This window comes from Chelonia mydas, chromosome 15, assembly GCF_015237465.2.
Source record: "Chelonia mydas isolate rCheMyd1 chromosome 15, rCheMyd1.pri.v2, whole genome shotgun sequence".
In the NCBI taxonomy this organism is placed as follows: domain Eukaryota; kingdom Metazoa; phylum Chordata; order Testudines; family Cheloniidae; genus Chelonia; species Chelonia mydas.
Window position 1 is genome coordinate 17296647 of NC_057856.1, and position 20438 is coordinate 17317084.

General features: G+C 40.9%; 1 protein-coding gene across 3 annotated transcripts in view; it reads left to right on the plus strand.

The window, feature by feature from the left end:
• Positions 1-3647: 3647 nt before the first annotated feature.
• Positions 3648-20438, plus strand: part of ZDHHC8 (zinc finger DHHC-type palmitoyltransferase 8) — a 185198-nt gene continuing 168407 nt past the window's right edge. For all 3 annotated transcript variants that reach the window (XR_005222374.2, XR_006286085.1, XM_027817321.3), the window contains exon 1: positions 3648-3970. Coding sequence is in view for 1 of the 3 variants with exons in the window: in XM_027817321.3 (XP_027673122.1) it covers positions 3867-3970 (104 nt within the window). In the remaining 2 variants the exon portion in view is untranslated. The remainder of the gene's footprint in view (positions 3971-20438) is intronic.

Here is a 20438-nt window from a genome sequence, read left to right on the forward strand (position 1 = left end):
AAAGAAGCCCTTGAGGAATTCCACCATGATTTCAACAATTTCCATCCCACCATCAACCTCAGCCTGGTCCAGTCCACACAAGAGATCCACTTCCTGGACACTACAGTGCTAATAAACGATGGTCACATAAACACCACCCTATACCGGAAACCTACTGACCGCTATTCCTACCTACATGCCTCCAGCTTTCACCCTGACCACACCACACGATCCATCGTCTACAGCCAAGCTCTGCGATACAACCGCATTTGCTCCAACCCCTCAGACAGAGACAAACACCTAAAGATCTCTATCAAGCATTCTTACAACTACAATACCCACCTGCGGAAGTGAAAAAACAGATTGATAGAGCCAGAAGAGTTCCCAGAAGTCACCTACTACAGGACAGGCCTAACAAAGAAAATAACAGAACGCCACTAGCCGTAACCTTCAGCCTCCAACTAAAACCCCTCCAACGCATTATTAAGGATCTAAACCTATCCTGAAGGATGACCCAACACTCTCACAAATCTTGGGAGACAGGCCAGTCCTTGCCTACGGACAGCCCCCCAACCTGAAGCAAATACTCACCAGCAACCACATACCACACAACAGAACCACTAACCCAGGAACCTATCCTTGCAACAAAGCCCGTTGCCAACTGTGCCCACATATCTATTCAGGGGACACCATCACAGGGCCTAATAACATCAGCCACACTATCAGAGGCTTGTTCACCTGCACATCCACCAATGTGATATATGCCATCATGTGCCAGCAATGCCCCTCTGCCATGTACATTGGTCAAACTGTCTCTACGTAAAAGAATAAATGGACACAAATCAGATGTCAAGAATTATAACATTCATAAACCAGTCGCAGAACACTTCAATCTCTCTGGTCACGCGATTACAGACATGAAAGTTGCGATATTACAACAAAAAAACTTCAAATCCAGACTCCAGCGAGAGACTGCTGAATTGGAATTCATTTGCAAATTGGATACAATTAACTTAGGCTTGAATAGAGACTGGGAGTGGCTAAGTCATTATGCAAGGTAACCTTTTTCCCCTTGTTTTTTCCCCCGCCCCCGACTTTCTTGTTAAACCCTGGATTTGTGCTGGAAATGGCCCACCTTGATTATCATACACATTGTAAGGAGAGTGATCACTTTAGATAAGCTATTACCAGCAGGAGAGTGGGGTGGGGGGAGGTATTTTTTCATGCTTTGTGTGTATATAAAGATCTTCTACACTTTCCACAGTATGCATCCGATGAAGTGAGCTGTAGCTCACGAAAGCTTATGCTCAAATAAATTGGTTAGACTCTAAGGTGCCACAAGTACTCTTTTTCTTTTTGCGACTACAGTACTTGTATGAGGTGAACTGAAAAATTTTTTGTTTACAAATATTTGCACTGTGAAAATTATCAAAGTGTATATTTTTTGATTTCAATTACAACAGAATACAATATATATGAAAATGTAGAAAAATGTCCAAAATATTTAATACATTTTAAGTGGTATTCTATTTAACAGTGCTATTAATTGTGATTAATTTTTTTGAGTTAATCATGTGAGTTAACTGCAATTAATTAACAGCCCTAATTAAAACTCTTTGGATACCTTTAGAGATGTAAAATCAAATTCTGTTCTAAGAGGGTGCAGAAAGAAAGTTGCTAGCTGATACTCTGAGATTTCATAATTGTACATGAGAAATTAATTATTTATAACTACCAAAGTAGAATTAGAGGCTCTGGTTAGTAGTGCTGTATGCTGCCATGCAGCAGTCTTGGGTTTAACTCCTTGTCCTTGTCTCTTATTCCTCAGGCCTCCCACGGGTTTTGAGTGCTGCATAGATAGACAGCAAGCATGTTGCTTAAAAGCTTCCCTCTATCCAATTGAAATGTGACACTGAAAGGTGTGCAGTCCCGTTTGCATATGCAGCTTCATCTCAATCTTATCTGATCAAATTGATCTATTTCTGAAGGGGGAGGATGGTAAATTTCGAAATACTATAGTGATGGATAGTATAGGTCTCACCAAAGGGAACCTCCTGGTCATTACACTTCCTCCACTCATCTCACTTCTCTAAAAAGAGGAAGGGTTACAAATTTAGCCAAATGCTTCTCCTGGAGCTGCCTTATGCTCAAGGAAGAGCTTCAGTTCAGGTGTGCGGGGAGGGCAGGTGAATTGACTGAATTACTTTAAACTGCTGCACCTTATTTGTAATCAGGATCAAGCTTTTTTTTAAAGCCTCTGGGAATCTGCTCTTGGGATTGCTCTTTTAAAGCCTGTGGGAATGCTCTTGATTTCTTACTGGGAAATCAGGTATGTATTTGGCCTCTTACAATGGGCAATATTAATATTCACCTGGCCAAAATTGGGATGTTTAGTTTCTAGCTACCAGTGTAGCTGTGCTAGCCTCTAATGTAGAGAAGGAAAGCTTCTATTTGTCGAGGTGCAGTGGTTGAAGCAAGGTAAGCTCTACCAGTATACGGTTGTGATCTATACGAAGGGTATGCATTGGTGTAGCTATAACTTTAGCTGGTCACTGATGATTAGAATGGAGGCAAATATCCAGTGTAAACAAGACTTTAGATATTTTTTTCACTTATAAAATCCTAAATGGCCTTGCACCTAACAGATTACCTCTCTCCCCACGTGATACTGGTTCCACTGTGACCAGTGAGGGTACTTGAGCTTGAACCCCTTTAATGTGAAGCAGAGGGAGCTGCTCACAGCAACATTCTCTGCATAGAACCGTGTGGCAAACTTTCTGCTCTGTCACCTTCAATCACATAGTATTTGTGCCCCCCTTACTGCACTGGATGAAACCCCTTTAAACAACAGAAGAGCAAACAACACAATTCTGGGTTAATTAAATCATTCATGCAACAACTAACTAAACTTCCAGGACACTCAATTAGCAGAACCTAGCAGTTGTTTGAATACTGAAGACCATGATTCCTGGTTCAACAGTAAATCAAACTTGGGTCTGTGGTGCTGATGTTCTTCATTAGGGACCCTAATCCTGCAAGCTGTTTGGCATAGAAAGCCCCCTCTATGGAGAGCCCTGCTGAGTTCAATGGGACCCTGGCAGAGGCTTGTCCATGAGCAGTAGCCCACAGTACCGAGGCAACAGTATTTGATACGAAAGTCTGGATTGTGTTGTGCAGCCCGATAACTGACTAACTTCAACTTTTGAATGTCATGAAAAAGTCCCTTGGAATTTAAGCCAATAGGGTTCTCTAGAAATAGTTACAGCGACCCCTTTCCACATTGGTTCAAAAAGCCTCTCCGTCCCAAGAGCGGGAATACAGGTGTCTACTGAATGCTGAAGGATGGGTTAAAAAAAATTCTATGGAACAATTATCAATTCGATAGGACATAAGGGATGAGCGTGGTAGGCATTTGCGTGTGTGGTGGTTTAATCTGCAGCTCCAGGCCTGTTTGTATTGTGTCCACCGCACGTTTGGGGCTTGCCTTGTAGCCTCTGTTGTGCAGATCGTAAAGCCTGTGCCTTGAGCTGCCTCTGTTTGCGCTGCAGGTTTGAACGTGCGTGTCTGTACGCTGCGTGGCCGTGGTCCTGTCCGCCTTCATTCTTTGCGTGGGGCGGTTCTCGCCGAGCAGTTCTACCTTAAGGGGCTCGTTGACATCAGCTGAGTGGGCTGGCCTGTGTGGGTGGGATTTCCTGTGCTGGAGGTCAGCTGTTCTCAATCCCTCTTTCTCACTCCCTTTCTCTCTGTCTCGTCCCTTCTTTTTCCCCCCCGCTCCCTGCCTTGCCTCTGCATTGGAGGGTCCTCGCATCTTTCTCTCTCTCTCCCCCCCTCCCCTCCCTCCCCGGCGCCTCTTGGGTTGCAGTGCACAGTGATGTGTTAACTACAGGATGCCCAGCAGCACTGGAAAGAGGTTTAAACCTACTAAATACATCCCTGTCTCCACAGCAGCTGCCTTATTAGTGGGTTCGACTACTTTATTTTTTGTTTTCACGTAAGTAAAGCCGAGCTTTTCTCTCTGGAGGGTTTGGAATGGGGGACTCCGGGGGGGCTGGCTGGGGGCAGTTGGGCGGGGGCTGGGTTTGGGCTTGCAGGGTCTGGGCTGCTGGGGGTGGGTTCGCGGCTTGACAGCTCCTCAAGGCCCTGGCGCTGCTGCTCCGGCTCCCCCCCCCCCCCCCCTTTTGCCATCCCCTCCCTGGCTTCAGTTTGCAGAGGTTTGTTCTATTTCCCCAGCATAAAAATGTGTGTTCCCCCCGTTAGGGGTTTATTTGCCATGAAATGGTGGATCTCCCAGACTCTGGCAGCTGCTGTCTGTGCACACCAAAGGCGCCAATTAACTACCCTCCTCTTCCCCTTATATGCAAATAGAGTCCATTTATGTGTGTGAGAGAGAGAAATAGATCTGCAGAGGTAAAATGCTTCTGTGCCATTAGCAGTGAAATCTGGCCAAAGTCTGTGGATGTTGGGGGAGGGGGAAGAGAGAGAGAAGTGGCCTTTTGTATTGAAAATCTGATGGGTTTTTGTTTTCTGTTTTTATTTTGTTTGTTGGTTGGTTTTCTTTAAGGGGACGGGGATTCTTCTGAGACGCTGATAATCATTGATGTATCTTTTTTTATATAACTGTCCCTGAAGCTTCAGAATCTGATATACAGACTTAGGTTTTGGTTTGTGGTGTTTCTGCCCTCTCCCACCCCCCAGCAAATCTTTCTTTTGCTCATTTCTTCTCCCCTCCCCCCATTAGATGCAAAATTATGCTCTGGCTCCGAAGACACTGGCTTGCAGCTCTCCAGTAGTCATATTAATATGTGAGTCGTGTCCTGCTTTAGCTCTCTTTCCCTTCTCTTTATGTTAAATTGAGTTAGAGAGTATTAAACCCCCCCCCCTTTTTTTTTTTTGCTTGAAATACTGGAGTTTGCTTGCAAAGGCATTGTTATATATTTTAAGCAGAGGTCGCAATAACTTAATTCAAGTGTGTGTGTTCCAAACTGTCTTCATGGGTTTGTTGTAGTTGATTGAAATGTGCTTCGATGAATATTCTCTCTCTCCTAGAAATGAAAAGCTTTTTACATGGATATTAACTAGAAGATTCATGCTTCCTTGCTTTATTTTGAAACTTTGTTTGTATGTATCCTGTTTTGTCATGGTTGAATTTTAAATTGAGCCCAGGAAATCTGTCAGCACTGCAAGATTGCCATTTAACAGTGGGAGTATACTCTTGTCTGCTATCGGGTTTGTATTGGCTGTGATATGATTTTCAATACTGTACTGTACCAGCAGTTTAGGGTGTTCATTAGCCTTTTAGAGTAATTTTAATTTAGAATTTTAGAATAAGATACAAATATTGGTTATATTGTATTGTTGAAGGAGCTTTTGACGATGGCACACATGCCCTTGACCAAATCATTCTTTATTTTTATTAGTGCTTTCGGTTTAAAGAAATTGCCAGCTTTAATCCGATGAAGTGAGCTGTAGCTCAGGAAAGCTTATGCTCAAATAAATTGGTTAGTCTCTAAGGTGCCACAAGTCCTCCTTTTCTTTTAGCTTTAATCCTGTACTTCCTTGTGACTGTCACTCTAAGAATTGCTGCTAGCTTTACAGGCCTGCCATTCATCATTTGAGTATCTAATTATAGTTGGCTGTACACGGACAGACATGAGACACAGGTTGGTTTATGTGGTTTGGTTCGGTTATTTCAGACTGACAGTGTGTGGCTTTTAAGAAGTCTTCATTGTTCTGTGACCTTGAACCTTACATACTAATAGTTTCTGTGATGTTCAGTTCTAATCATTGAGGGTTCGGGGGAAGAAAGCTTACTGTGACTCTTGCACGAAGTATGCTTGCAACTTAAATGATTTCTCGGTACTACCATAATGTTTCACTGTATCATAAGCAACAGATGTATACAAAGGAATATGACTATTCCTTTGGAAGTATGAGTATCTATTGAGTTGAATAAGAGACTTTGAATTCAGTGCTGCAAATGGTCGATGACTAAATGTCTTCCAATGCACTTTGCTTTTTCTGAGAATAGTTCTAGTCCCAGAACACCCTTGCCGGCTGTTGTGAAGTCTTGATTTATAACAGGAGTAGCAAGTAGGTGTGAATGGACAGGGCCTTAGATTTGTCACTTGCCAGACCAACACTTGCACAAACAAGATCTGTTCAAGAATTGGTTTTCCATCTTCCACTAGCTTTTCAATAAATATTTTTCTTGTAATACAAACAAGTTGTTTGACTTGCATTGGGTAAGTCAAGGTAGAGTCCATGTTTGGTTTCTCCAACAACTCTCTCTCCACCTTAGTAGCTTGTTTTACAGATTTTGGCAGCATCTCTGCAAGGCTGGGATTGTGAACCAGATCTTCTTCTCCATTGACTTCAGTGAAGCCCTGATTTACACCAGCTGAGGAACTGGTCCTAAATGGTTAAGCCTTACCAGGATTGAATTGTATTCATGACAATCATAACACGAATATGTTATCAGCTGGAAGGGTCTAGTTTTAAGATTTATCAACACTCACTATTTCCTTATTTAAAACTTTCAGTTCTTAAGCAGATATTCCTGTGACATGAACTTCAGTGCCCTAGCAAGACGGACTAATTCATTGAGGTCATTCTTGTGTATTACACCAAGTTAGCATATGAATCTGTAGGACACTCTAATCAGGATCTTAATCTTCCTTATGTTGGGAATCTAATAATTAAGATAATCTGATAATTTTGGTTAAATATGAAAATACTTTACCTAGCTACCTATCACGTCCAAGCCACTTACTGAACTACTGTACAGAGAATACTGAAAACACTTGAGAGTAACTGTACTCTAATGAAAAGTGCTGAGAATGTGAATGGGACCACTCACGTGTGTAAGTGCTTGCAAGTTTAAGCCTTATGTCATTAGTAAATGTTTTCCTCCCCATGAAGAGCTTTTTACATTTTAAAAATGAAGGCCAGTCTAAGCTTTTTACTAATTGAATTTTTATTTTTAGCCTTTTGTCTGAAAACTTTGCTAAATCATAAATTGGTAGCAATTAAAGATCATTTGAAATACACACTACATAGACATTGGCATTAGCGTTATTCCATGGTGCTGCTAATCGATGGTGCTCTTATGTTTTTAATTCACACAAATTCCATTATGGATTTTTTTTCACTACTTTTTTCACCAAGACGTGGGAATCTTCTTGTGTGTCCCCTTTTGGCTCTTTTGGGGAGAGTTAAATTTGTTAGTAATCAAGGAATTTGACTGAATTGCACTTCTGTGCCCTTAATTCTTCAAAGTATATTGCTTCAATAATAAATACAAGCATTCCAAGAGGTGGTCTAATTCAGTCCCATAAAAGACTGGTACAATGTAATTAAATCTAACATTTATTCAAAAATGATTAGCATTCACAGTTGTGTTTTTTGTTTTTTTTTTGTGTTTTTTGTTTTTGTTTTTTTAAATGGATGGGAAAGATGTATTGAGTAATTGCGGCAGGTAAGAACGAAGGGAAAATTTGTTTCTATGTTTAGAATTCAAAAAATCTAGAGTGACCATTCACTTGTAGCAGAAATTCTGTTACCTCTTTCTTCAACATGCTTTCTTCAAATTGCTGTCATTTTTGGCAACAGAATACAATATTTTTATCTTAACTTACCTTTCATGGAGGATGGGGGTTTATGCCTCTGACCACAGACTACCATGGTGTAAACATGGGGATGTTCAACCAAAGAACCAGACTTCTGCCATGAACTCTCACCCCTTTATGTATTTGCAATTGCATAATTGCAGTTAAACAGTTAAGGGTTTTGTACTTTACTAAACGTGTGTGTGCTGTAAATGCACAACTGCATCCAGTGAAATGTGATTCTGTAGTGAACAGAATGGAAAGAGAAAGATAACCAATCTTTTTTTTTTTTGCCACTTGTTGCAGTTTTTAGTACTGAATGATTTGAACTTGTGGAACTTAGTCTGGTATCTGTGATCATCAGAATTGCAGGTAGCACAATATGCTAAGAATGCAGGGCCTTAAACAAAAGTGTGGCAATACATGTAAGTGCAGAGAAGTTAGGAAAAGCTTTGAGTTCTCCCACTGAATCATAGAATATCAGGGTTGGAAGGGACCTCAGGAGGTCATCTAGTCCAACCCCCTGCTCAAAGCAAGACCAATCCCCAATTTTTGCCCCAGATCCATAAATGGGTCCCCCCCCCCAGGATTGACCAGGATTGAACTCTCAATCCTGGGTTTAGTAGGCCAATGCTCAAACCACTGAGCTATCCCTCCCCCCCTTGTCAGAAATTTCTGGTGGTTCCACTTACTGAAATGGAATGCTGGTTCTAGGAATATTCTGTGACTCAAACACCTTTTAAATCATGGCAGGAACATGAAACTTAATAGAGAGACGTTGCAGAAATGGTCTCACGGAGATCACGGGAGGCAGCAAAAAGTCCCTTCTGTAATAAAACTTGTATACTGGAGTTTAAACAAGGTTAATAAAACGGGAGAACTTTTAGTAAAGAGAAAATTCAAAAAGTGGAAACTCGTTCAATAAATTTTAAAGATAAGACTTCAGCTTGTTTTTTATAGAGAGGAAGTAAATGGAATGTACTCATAGGTGCATGCAACAGACATTCTGGGGTTGCAGTCTGTTACTCGGGACCTTTTTTTTACAGGACCATCCCAGAGAAAATAGACTTAAAGACTAATAGGTGTGCAAGGAGAGAGAAATTGAAGATTAGTCACAGTAGGAGTGAAAAGAAAATAGTGACCATCTGAGTTAAAGATGGAGGGAAAACACTGTTAAAATGTGGAGTTCTACCTCTAAAAGCTGTGAAAGTGCTTAAACTAATTAGTGGCTTAATGTTCTCAGTGAGAAGTCCTCTTATGGAATTCACTTCTCTGTCTGGTTAATAACCTAGTAATTGCTTTTTGCAGAAAACTTAAATTGTTTTCTAAAAATGTTCTGTGAAAAATTGATTTGGTTTTTCCTCCCTCTCCCTCTAGCAAATGGGAAGAAGGGGAAAATACAGTTTTGAACAAGTCTTCCGCAAATTTTCACTTGTCTGAAAAAATGGTTTTAAGATGTTTTGAAATGAAAAATTTCACTCAGCTCTGACCATTTCTAGAGGATGGTGGAAGGTGTAAATGCTGGCTTAGTGTGTAGGTATGTCTCCCTCTAGTGGATTGGCCTCTGCCCAACAGCTTGCTAGGTGCAGCTAAAGGAGTTCTTGGGTATTAGCTCTCCCTTAGCTCACTTGGTAGCAGCTTGTGGTTTTGGTGCTGAAAGTTCCAGATTTACTGCAGCACGGGTGGAAGTTCCTTATCCAAGCTTTGTGTGTCATTTTTCTTAGCAAAGGTGATAGCTGTTACATTTAATACATAGTTTGAGACACGAAAGGCACATTTTACAAATCTAAAAATAAAAAATGGCTGTCCCCTGCTACCTCTGTATGCCCAAGAGGACAGCTGATGTCGGTTATATGATGCTTGATGAACTCTTTTCTCTCCTCACCCACACAATTTCTTTCAGAAAAAATCCCAAGATCCTGGCACTTAGTGTACTAACAACTTCGGAACTGTTTTGCCTGTCTGGACTGGATTGTGAACTCCTTGAGACTTAAGAATGGCCCTACTGGGTCACACCAAAGGTCCTTCTAGCCCAGTATCCTGTCTTCTGACAGTGGCCAGTGCCAGTTGCCCCAGAGGGAATGAACAGAATAGGTAATCATTAAGTGATCCATCCCCTCTCGCTCATTCCCAGCTTCTGGCAAACGGAGGCTAGGGACACCAAGAGAATGTGTCCTCTAAATGTACATGTGGTGCCTCCCACCTGGTTAGCACTCCATGAATAGTCAAATACAAACACTTCTGCAATACAGTGATTAAAAAAAGGAGGAATGATGTTTTGACGGGGATAGACAAGTGGAATTAACAGTCCCACTTCTAAATAGGTCCCCCTCCCCGCCCCCAGGAGAACTGCTGTTGCTATGAGCAAGTTAGCTATTAGCTTTAACTTCAACATTGCAACCGCCTCCCCCAGACAGAGCTCATCAATCATTAGTCTTGAGCACACTGTTTTCTGCACCTTCTTAAGAAAGCATCGAGGATGCTGACTGGAATAAAGTTAGCTAAATGTTTAAGCTGCTTAGTTTACTGGCTTTAGAGCTGAATTCTAGCATGCACATTCAGGCCATATCTACACTAGGAAAACAGGGTTAGCAGTGTTTAACACACGTGAGCTAACATGTTAGTCTGAGTGTAGACAAACTAGATGTAACTTTAACATGCTAGCTGCGCAAAGGGGAGTTTAAAGTTTACCTTGATCAGTTAACACACATTAACTACAACTTGCCTTATTTACACTAAGATGCTTACATCTTAAAACACCTTTTCCTAACGAAGGTAAGGCCTCAGTGGCAAGTACCTCACTGAGCTGTATGGAGGTTTGGTTGTTAGATCTGATCTTTGGGCCATGTTTTCACTACAAAAAGTGTTCTTACATTGAGACAGTTACCTTGTCTCCAGTAAGATTTTATATGAAGATGTCTCAATGCATCTAGTAGATGCAGATGCTGGATAGGGGGCATAGTTTTTACCTCAATAGAAGCTAATCTCGGTTAACCCTATCTGTTCCTTGTTTCCAGTGAGATTTTTAAGTTGTGATTGCTTTCTAGATGAAAAACACACATCTCCTTTTTTGCAATGAAGACAAAGTCTCCGATGTTGTCCTAAGTAATTTTTTTGGCTCCACTGTCACTTCAGAATCCGTAAACAGACAGCTAAATAATGACAGTTTCCTATCCTCTGTCCTCCATTGTTTACTTTAAACCAAGAAGCTTGGTAACAGGGATGTCCTCTCATTCCTTCCTTGTCTGAATATTGTTAATTTCCAGAAGCTATCTCCTGCCACACCCTGTTTAGTTTTATTTGTGTAATGGCATTGTCTTATTCAGAATATCCTAAATCTTGCTAGAGAATTTTATACTCTTTGGAAAGAGTTTCCAATATTTCCTCCAGGTTTTTTAATTTACAACATTGACTTAAAATTCTGATTCTGAACCCAAATATTTTTTTTCTGAAAAAACCACACCCCTGCCCAATGAAGCTATGCCAGACTAATCCCCAGTATAGATGCAGCTATGTCCAATAGAAGAATGCTGCCATCAACATGGCTCCCGTCGTTCAGGGCTGTGGTTTTCCTACACTGATGGAAAACCCCCTTGTGTTTGTGTAGGCTGCGTCTACGCTATGGGTTTATACCCACATAACTTCAGCGATGTAACTATGCTGGTTATAGTCTGAGTGGTGCAGATGTACCCTTAGGAGGATGCCATCAGTTGCTACACAGCTAAGGTTGTTTTGCTAGGTTAATGTTAAAGGGACACTATACGTTTTTTTTAAAATCAGTTCAGTTTGATAATGTTTTAGCCAGTGCAGTTGCAAGTAATACAAAATTACTAGAAATGGAAGAACTTAGAGAGGAGGGAAACCTGTTTTCCTTTTCAGTCGACTTTGGTTTATAATCAGCTGTTTCCTTGATCATTTGCACCTCTTAGCTCAGTCTGTGCTGGTCTCCAGGCCCTGTGCTGTTTACTAATAACAGCTGAAGGTGAAGAGGGAGCAGGTACACAGCGGAGGAAAAAGGGCGGCTCAAGCACGTTGAGTGCTGCTCTTGCACTTCCTGAATCATGCCCTTAAACATCACGGGGGAGCAGAAGGAACCCATTACACGGTTTTTAATTGTTTTCTTTAAATCTGGATATTGTTTAAAAGCTGTTTTATCGGAACACTATTTTTAAATTAGTTTCAAAAGTCAAGCTGACAGTATCCCTTTAACCTGGCTTGTCGGGGGTACCTCTTGCAATGCCTCACCTTCAGGATTCTTCCTGCTTATTTTGAAACACAAATATCAGAAAAACCTGCCTTCGTTAACTGAGGATTTTAAAAGGGAAAGTGTGAAATTTCTTAGCTTTTCTGGAAAAAGTACCCTGAATGCTCACTGCTTGTTTGGATGCCATCTTGTCCAGCACGCCCAGGAGTGAAGCAGGGACCTCCAGACTAGAGCCCTGTAACCCAAACCTGATGAGGTTAGACTTCAAGTGTTTGGGCCCAAGTTAGGTTGGGTGGGAAAACAACAGGTCCTTCTTGGGTTGGGTCATCTCCTTCCTGTGGGTTGGGCACGGCAGTGGCTGAACTGGGCCTGCTTCTGCCGGCCTCTGCCATCTTGCTGTGCTGTGGAGTGAGTGCACCAGGATGTCTCTGCACCTCTCACTTTGCAGTGTGCACAGCAGAGGACAGCAGGAGCAGGGGACTCACCAGCTGCCTTGCTGACCGCACAGCCTGGAGGAGAGCCATGCTAACGCTGGTTTGGGGGGAAGGGTCAGATCAGAAAATGACTAGATCCTCTCATGTTGTGTGGGCTTGGGTCTGATCTGGGCCTAAAAGTTAGGCCTGAGTTGCCTTTACTCCAGAGCTAAAAACATGCATCTCTACACTTGAGCTAAACAGTCTCCAGCTGTGGGGGTAAGGGCATAACACTCATCCTCTGCAGATCAGGTACAGAGGGAGGGACCAGTAACGTTCGCCAGAGTTACACTCTGACCCCGCAGGCATGGAGAGTGAGATTTCAAATTCAGCTGGTATCAAAGTGCACTTGTAAAAGTGTTCTACATAGTTGAAAACTAGATGAAAGCAGCCTCACACCTGTACAATGGATTTATCTGCACCACAAGTTGCACCAGTTTAACAAAAGGTGTGATGTACAAAATTTAGTTAAACTGGTGCAAACCACTGTGTGGACACTTCTATTGGGTTAAAACTGGCCATAGCAGTTCAGCTTGCAACTGTGACTTTAGTGATGCAAGCTAAACTAATATAAGCCTGGCTTAAATCAATTTAAGAGTATCCACAACTAAAGCTGCACAAGGTTAACAAAATGGGTGTAAAATAACACTGTTTAGTTTAAAATGGTGCAACTTCCTGTGTAGATTTTAAAAAAAAAAAAAAAAAAAAAGAGAGAAATCTTGCTTAATATGAAGTTGAACTTGAAATTAACTCTCCGGCATAATTACTAAAAGTTCTAGCCTGAGATGATACTGAGGACAGTCATGTGCATCTGCAAATGTATTGTAAGAGCTTTCCATCTTTTATATTCTGAAAGCCTCTTTAGTGGCAGGTTTGTGTTTTTCTTTTGCTTTGTGTGAGTGCATGATTTCCAGTTGGGAAGATAAATGGAATGACTCTGGAAAAGGTAAGGTCTTTCAGATGGAAATAATCAAGGTGTAAATTTTAAGGCTTTCCAGTGTCTCTGAAATATGTTTATTTGTATCAACCCAAAGAAGTGCCCTTTTAAAAAGGCAAAATAGTGACAGTTTCATTGTGGGTTTATAGGTTCTATAAGATGACACTAGTCAGCACTTGTCATGGTGAGACACAAATCCAGTCTCTCTCAGTGGTAAAGTCCATTTACCTAGAGTGTGAAAGGTGATTTTTATAATGGAATATAACATGGTTTTATTATAGCCAGTTCCCATGGATTCTATGACTCTTCCTCATGTGGAGTCCAACGGATCTAGCATGCTTGTTTTTCTCTTTTAGGAGCAGAAATCCATTCATGGGCAATAATGAGCAATGTCTATGATCAGAGTTTATATACTCTTGTGGACTAAGAGGGAAATGGACAAAACATTAGGGCCTCTAAAGGTAAAAGTTTTAATCACAGTTGAAGTCAGGATGCAACACACACGTTTAAATTCCTCATTGACAGTAACATAGCTAACACTTAACATGGTGCTTTTCAGCCATAAACTGTGTAAACAATATTATCCCCATTTTACAGGTAGAGAGATTGAGGCACAAAGGTGATTTGTCCAGTGTGTCACAGTAGAGGCTTGTCTACACAGGGGAAAAAAATTCAGAATAGCTAGTATGGAATAGTTATTAACCTAAACTGCAAAAAGGCACTCTTAGTATGGAATAAGGGAGTATCCACACAGAAATTGATGTGGAATAACTATTATGCTTTAAATATACATCCTAGCTTTTTCACACCAACTTGCCTGTGAATTTTCCATGAAGAGATGGGAACGCTCAGGAACACTGATCCAAATTTACTTTTAAACTATATAAACCTCATCAAACCCCTGTTTGGATGCTTCTATTCAGTATTAAAATGACATTTGGAAATGTATTAAGTTAAATTGAATTAAGGCTACTTTAATTCTGAATAGATGTCCATATTACATATACACCTTTAGTTAATTCATTAATTTTCCTAAGTATCCAGGTGTACACAAACTCTTTAAGAGGCCGAGCAGGTCTTCTAATTATGTAGATTAGGTTTTCCATCGTTTGTAGAACCTAGTTACTTAACAAGACTATTTCCTGTGTGCCCTCTTATTTTGTGTTATTTTTCTCTTCTCTACCACTAAGAGATGCATGTGGACTGAGAAGAGACTATATATTAATCTCCTTTCAGTAGCTATTTTTAATGCAGTCCTCACTGTGGTATTGGAATGCTAATCTAGTTTGAAAAGTCAAAATAGCTAATCTTATGAAAGTTATCCCTGCATGTTGGCTGCAGCTGTGGCTGACCAACATGTGTGATTTATGCTAGTAGCAAGTTCCTTTAATTTTCCTAATGAACAGAGCTTAGGAATCTTGAGGCATACAGAAATAGAGTAAAACAAAGTGCTGTCTGAATTAGATGAGCATAAGCCTCTAGTCTCTGTACTTGGTTATACCAAAGCAATTTTTTGGCTTAGGGTCTTTTATGGAATATTAGTTGAACTATGGTCCATGTTTGAAAACTATGCTGGGCATGCTCCCTTTGAACATTTTCATAGAGATTGTTTCTATTTATATACAGCCTGGGAACAAGCTCTGTTGGTCTCTGGATCATGTAAACTATAAGGGTCGCTCATTCAAAATAAAATAATTCTTGAAAGTGGTAACTAATTCAGAATTGCAAGGTCCGCCTACTCCACCTCTTTCCCCAACTGTCTTAAGGTTTGTCTACATGGGACAGTTGCTAGTTTTACAGTTATATCCTCATGTGAACATTATTATGAGTGGCTTTTCAGTGTAGCTTATACCCTTTCTCAAGTGACCTAGTGAAAAAAGTGTCCAAAATAGGTACAGCATTACATGTATATCTGTTTGAATTCACGCATTAGATTATGCCGAACGCTTTCTCATGTAAAAGAGGCCTTAAAAGTGGAATGGTAGCATTACATCGCTGCAAGAATTTTGGAGCTGAACATGAGGGGTGAAGTAGTAGTGATGCAGCAAAACTTTGGTGTCACTGCTCCGGTGTCTGTTTTTTATATTTTTCCCCCATCAAGCAATGCCAGATGAAATTGATCTAAGGCTAGACAATTGGAGTTCTTACAATCTCAATAGGTATCTTAAATTACACTAAGAAAAAACGCATTAAGTGAATTTAGCCAGAGAAAAAATGTAATTATGAATAAAGATACATTGACGTTTTCTCCACCTGTGCCAAAAAACCTTACAATCCATATGATAATAAAGCATTTAATAGTTTCTCTGACACCGTACAGATAGCCTACTTCTGATTAAAAGGAAACCCACTTAGCAATGGGAAAGACATTTTTGCGAACATCTGACTTAGTGATAATAAAAATCAACTCGGATGACTAGACAACACCATCATGCATGTTACATAAAACTTCAGTTTGCAATATATATGTCCAGATGGAATATTTCATTAGCCCCAGATTGCTCTCCTACTACTGCAAATAAAATATGGCTAGACTAACCTAACAATTATTGTTTACAGGGGGGGTAGACTATTTATTTATAGCTGGATCTTAACGTATACATCTTGTGTAGATATTACTGGGAATGCTACCCTTTATCTCATCATGTGAACTGGCTGCAGATATCAAATAAAACCTTTATTAACTCAATTTAGAAATTATCTTGGTTACTTTCAATCATAGCTAAATAGTAAATACTGACTTTTTAGATTCCGAATGTGAAATCATTAACTATTTGAGATTTACTCTTATGTTCTGAGGCTTCCCAATGGCCTGGATCGTACTGCAGATAGGGGGAGAGTGTCTCAGGTGTTCTAAGGCTAAATCCTTGTACGTTAGTGTGAGAACAGCTGCTTTATATAGAAGCTTATTACTCATTATTTTACCATGCCTGTTAGTGTCTACACTAACATGTCACTTTGGCTGGTGTAAGTCGCCCACTACACCGACTTAACTTCACCTCCGTGAGAGGTGTAGCGCTTAAGTCGATGTAGTTAGTTCAAAGCAGTGTCTGTGTATACACTGCATTGCTTACATCACTTGTTGCTGGCTGGGCCTGTGGTGAGGGATGGGGGAGGGGGGGAGGGTGTGAAGGAGAGCCCTGGCAGCGGGGCTCCATCTGTCAGTGTCCCACAATGCCCGTTAAATCAGTGTAAGCGCTCTTGGTGAGGATGTTCACCACTGACAGAAGGAACATAGTGTGGACATTAAAAATTGAATTAATCACTGTGGTGGCTGTATGTCCTCTTAAGTTGACTTAATGTTGCAGTGTAGACATTCCCTTAGTTTAATAGCGTTTGTAAAACAAAAAACACTTGCCAGTCCACCAAGTAAAAATAACCTTGCTTTTTTTTTTAGTACTTAACATTTCAATGCCAAGTATTAATTCCCTTATCGTGGACTTCACTAGACAAGCTTCTTCCACACATGCCAGAACAATCTGAATTGCAATTCACAAGATGGTATGCACTTGATTATTTTCGAAGTAGGAGCATCGTCCTCCATTTGGAAATTGTTTTGAATTAACTCATAATACATAGAAAGGAACAGTTAACTAGCATGCATTTTGCTGCAGAATTATCAAGACTTGACGACAATTTTAGGGAAAAGTTACTGATACCTTGTAAAATAACAATACTTTGAGCAGCTTCAGTCTGTCTCGGTCACACATTTGTTTAAATTCAGGATTGTTTCAAATAAGTTATTGAGGCAGTTTGCTGTTCGTGCAAATGAAGAGGAAAAAAACAAAACAAAACCTGTCTCCTGGTTAAAATCTGTAGATAATCTATGCAAGAAATGTCAGCATGTACTCGACAATGCACTTGGTGTGAAATCTGCCCTTGCTCAGGGAGTTAGCACTTTAAGACATTGGATTTAAATGGTTTCATAAGCCTGTTTTGGCCCTCTGTACAGGGGTAAATGTCACACTTAAACTGAGCACGTAATCCGAGTTAAAGCTAGAATGTGACAAACAGTAAAGCCACTGTTAATTAAGAGGCTACATACCATGAAACGGTCCCTGGCCATATGTATAATGAGAACAAAACTAGAGTCCGATTATTCGTGTTTTGGTTGTTTTAGGCTTTGATTTCACTTTGGGGAGAGCGTTTAATGTAGTATATGCAATCAAACTCTAGAACATCCAGTTCCAACGTTTTCCTACAGAGCAGGGTGTAAGTTTAGTATGCTGAGCTTGTCTGCTGCTACAGACTCTAGATATTGTACACGTCAAATCTTCTCCTGCAGCAATGAGGCGCCTGCTGCAGTAGATGAGAGTAAACTACTACGTATTTATTTTTTACTGTTATCTCACTGCTGATAAACCCTTGCAAAATAACCTGAGACGAGTGCTTTTTGGACAGACTGGTGTAAGATTGAGGGTCGGGGTCTCTCTGTTTTCTCCCTCCCTCCCCAGCCGCACCCAAATCACTCAGGCAGCCTGGAAAAAACCCCAGCAAGGATGCTGCTGTTCCACAGTATGGGAGCAAAACGGTGCTTCCTGCACACTCGGTAGTGAGCAGAGCCACCTCTTGCAAAGATTACTGTTGCCAGCTTCTTCACATTTTATTGCAAGTCTCATGAGACTTGATGTTTTTTTCTTAAAGCCCCTGCTCCTGGAGATAGTCAGTCATTTATGTGAGAATCTCTGCTTTCACTGAAGAGTTGCACACTCTCATGGTTGGAGACACAAGTTCAGAAGTGTGACCTGAGTGTACCCTAAAGGGTTAAAACCCAGAAGGCAAGAATCTAAAGCTTATTTTTAAGAATCTTTGGTGTTTTTAAAAAAAAAAAAAAAAAAAAAAAAAACACAACACCTGGGGTTGGTAATACTGATGTTCTCAGGCCTGCCTTCCATGGGGAACAGGAGAAGAATCTGCCATCTCAGCGTCTTTTCTGGCCCCATGTGGTTCACTCTCTTTGCATATTCAGCCTGCAGGGAACCAGTGGCCTTATTTGTGTGTTAAGAGTGGGATTTGAACCTATGCCTCCATACGGACACCAGCCCACTCAGTAGAGGGGAAGACAAAGCCTCGAGTCTGGTGCCTGAGACCACTTGGACATTGTAGATCTTGTAGGGGGTTCCGTATGCAACCTCTTCTGCACCATCCAGGAAGTGAACAATTTGAAGCCACTGCTACCAGTTAGAATGCACTCAATTTACATATGCAGTTCAATTGGCTAATGTCGTACTACACTTCAGTATTGCTGGCCTCTGAGGAGCTAAGTAATAAGACGAAACAGAATATTATATTCTGATAAAATGTTGAGGCAACTCAGTACACTGCTGACAGCAAACTAGGATTGACCACTGAGACCCACCACTACTGGATCGTAATTTACCTGGGAGCGATCGTGCTAGTGCAAAACATTAATTTTTAAGAGAAAAACAAACATGCAAAATGAGATCTCACTCACGAGCAAAATTAAATTAAAGTGAGGTTTTAGATATAAAATGAAAATAATCCCATACAACTTTCTTAAATTGAATTTGCTGTAAAAAGGAGGGGTTTTCCAAAACCAGGCCTGCCTTTGACAGCCAGCAGACAGGGTTGATGGGGAAGCAGTAAGAAGCCAAACTTGTCCATTTTAAGCATCACATTGTTCAAAACAAAGCTCTCTTCCTTTATTTTTAAAAAAAAAAAAATTAAAATTAAATGATGCTTGCTTATATACATTTTCCCTATGCTCAATGTACTTCACCTGTTGTGATATAGATATTACATAGATTATTTGACAAGGATACGAAAGAGGAAATGTAAATGACAATTTAATTTAAACCCCCAGGAGACTAAGTTTTGACTGGCTTTATAGATGAACATGTATATTTAAACAATCCAATTTGTGTTAGGGTCTGTATGAAAAAATCATTTATTCAAGAAAATATTTTGCTATTTTAGTCCTTGTGGATTTTTTTTATAATGTGATCCTTTAGAGAACGTGAAATACAAAATGTTTGAGAGAGTTATTGAGCAGTTATTCCACAGTTTTCATCCCGCCACCCATGCTTGTCAAAGATGGCTTATTGCTCTAAGCACTCTTGATAACCTCATATAGCCAGTTTTACAAAATCTATTATTTCTCATATTCCTGTCTCCATGATATGTGGCTTGCTCTATAATTTTCATGTCCCTCACCCAGGGTAAAATATTTTGCAATGATATGACTTTGTACAATAAAATGTTGAAAGGCATGGTAAATAGTTTTACCCAGCTGCCTTATGTCAACCTAACTCTAGTGTAGACCAGGCCTAAATGCTGCCCTCCAGCTACTGAGACACAAAAGTACCAGCAACTGTACTTGAAGGGCCAGATATTTTTAGAAGCATTCAGCACCCAGCCACGCCCATTTAGGCACCTAAATAAGTGACAATTGGAGCTCCTGGGTCAGAGTTCTGTTGAGAATCTGGCCCCTGCTGTAGGTGCTGAGCACACTTGGGGTATGTCTACACAGCAGTCAAGATGCCTGCTGCTGACCCATGCCGGCTCAGTCTGGATCAGGCTGCAGTGCTGTTTCATTGCTGTGTAGATTTCTGGGTGCGGGCTGGAGCCCAGGCTTTAGGACTTTGTGGGGTGGGAGGGTCCCAGAGCTCGGGTTGCAGCCGGAGCCTGGAAGTCTACACAGCAGTGAAATAACCCTGCAGCCTGAGGCCCGCAAGCTCGAATTGGCTGGCACAGGCCAGCTGCGGGTTTTTAGTTGCTGTGTAGACAGACCCTTAGGAATCTAGCCCTGGGGGGGGAGAAAGTTTTCACACTTAACGTGCTGATGCTCAATGCTTCTTCACATAAGTATGGAGGAAGTTTTGGTTTCTTTTAAATACAATGTTCCTCACGTTTTGCTAGGATGTGTCCCAGCTAGGGCATGGTGTTTGACAGGTGAATGTCAGTGACTGCTGTCTACCACTTCTTCCAAGCGGGTTCATTTAGTTACTGCCACTGGGTACAAATGCCATTTTAAACAAGTGGGGAAATCTGTGTGCCGCGTTCCTAACACGCAAGCTAAAGAAGAGTAAAGATAGACTGCACTGAACCCCTTCTCCTTGCTTGTTTTTTATTTCATGTCTAAGCCTCTGTCCTGCCGTGAGCTTCACCCAAGCAGATTCCTGTACCTGCATGGAGCCTCACTGATTTAAATGGGAGTCTATGTGAGCGCAGGGATCTGCCTGTGCAAAGCTCGATGCAGGACTGAGGTGTTAATCAGGACA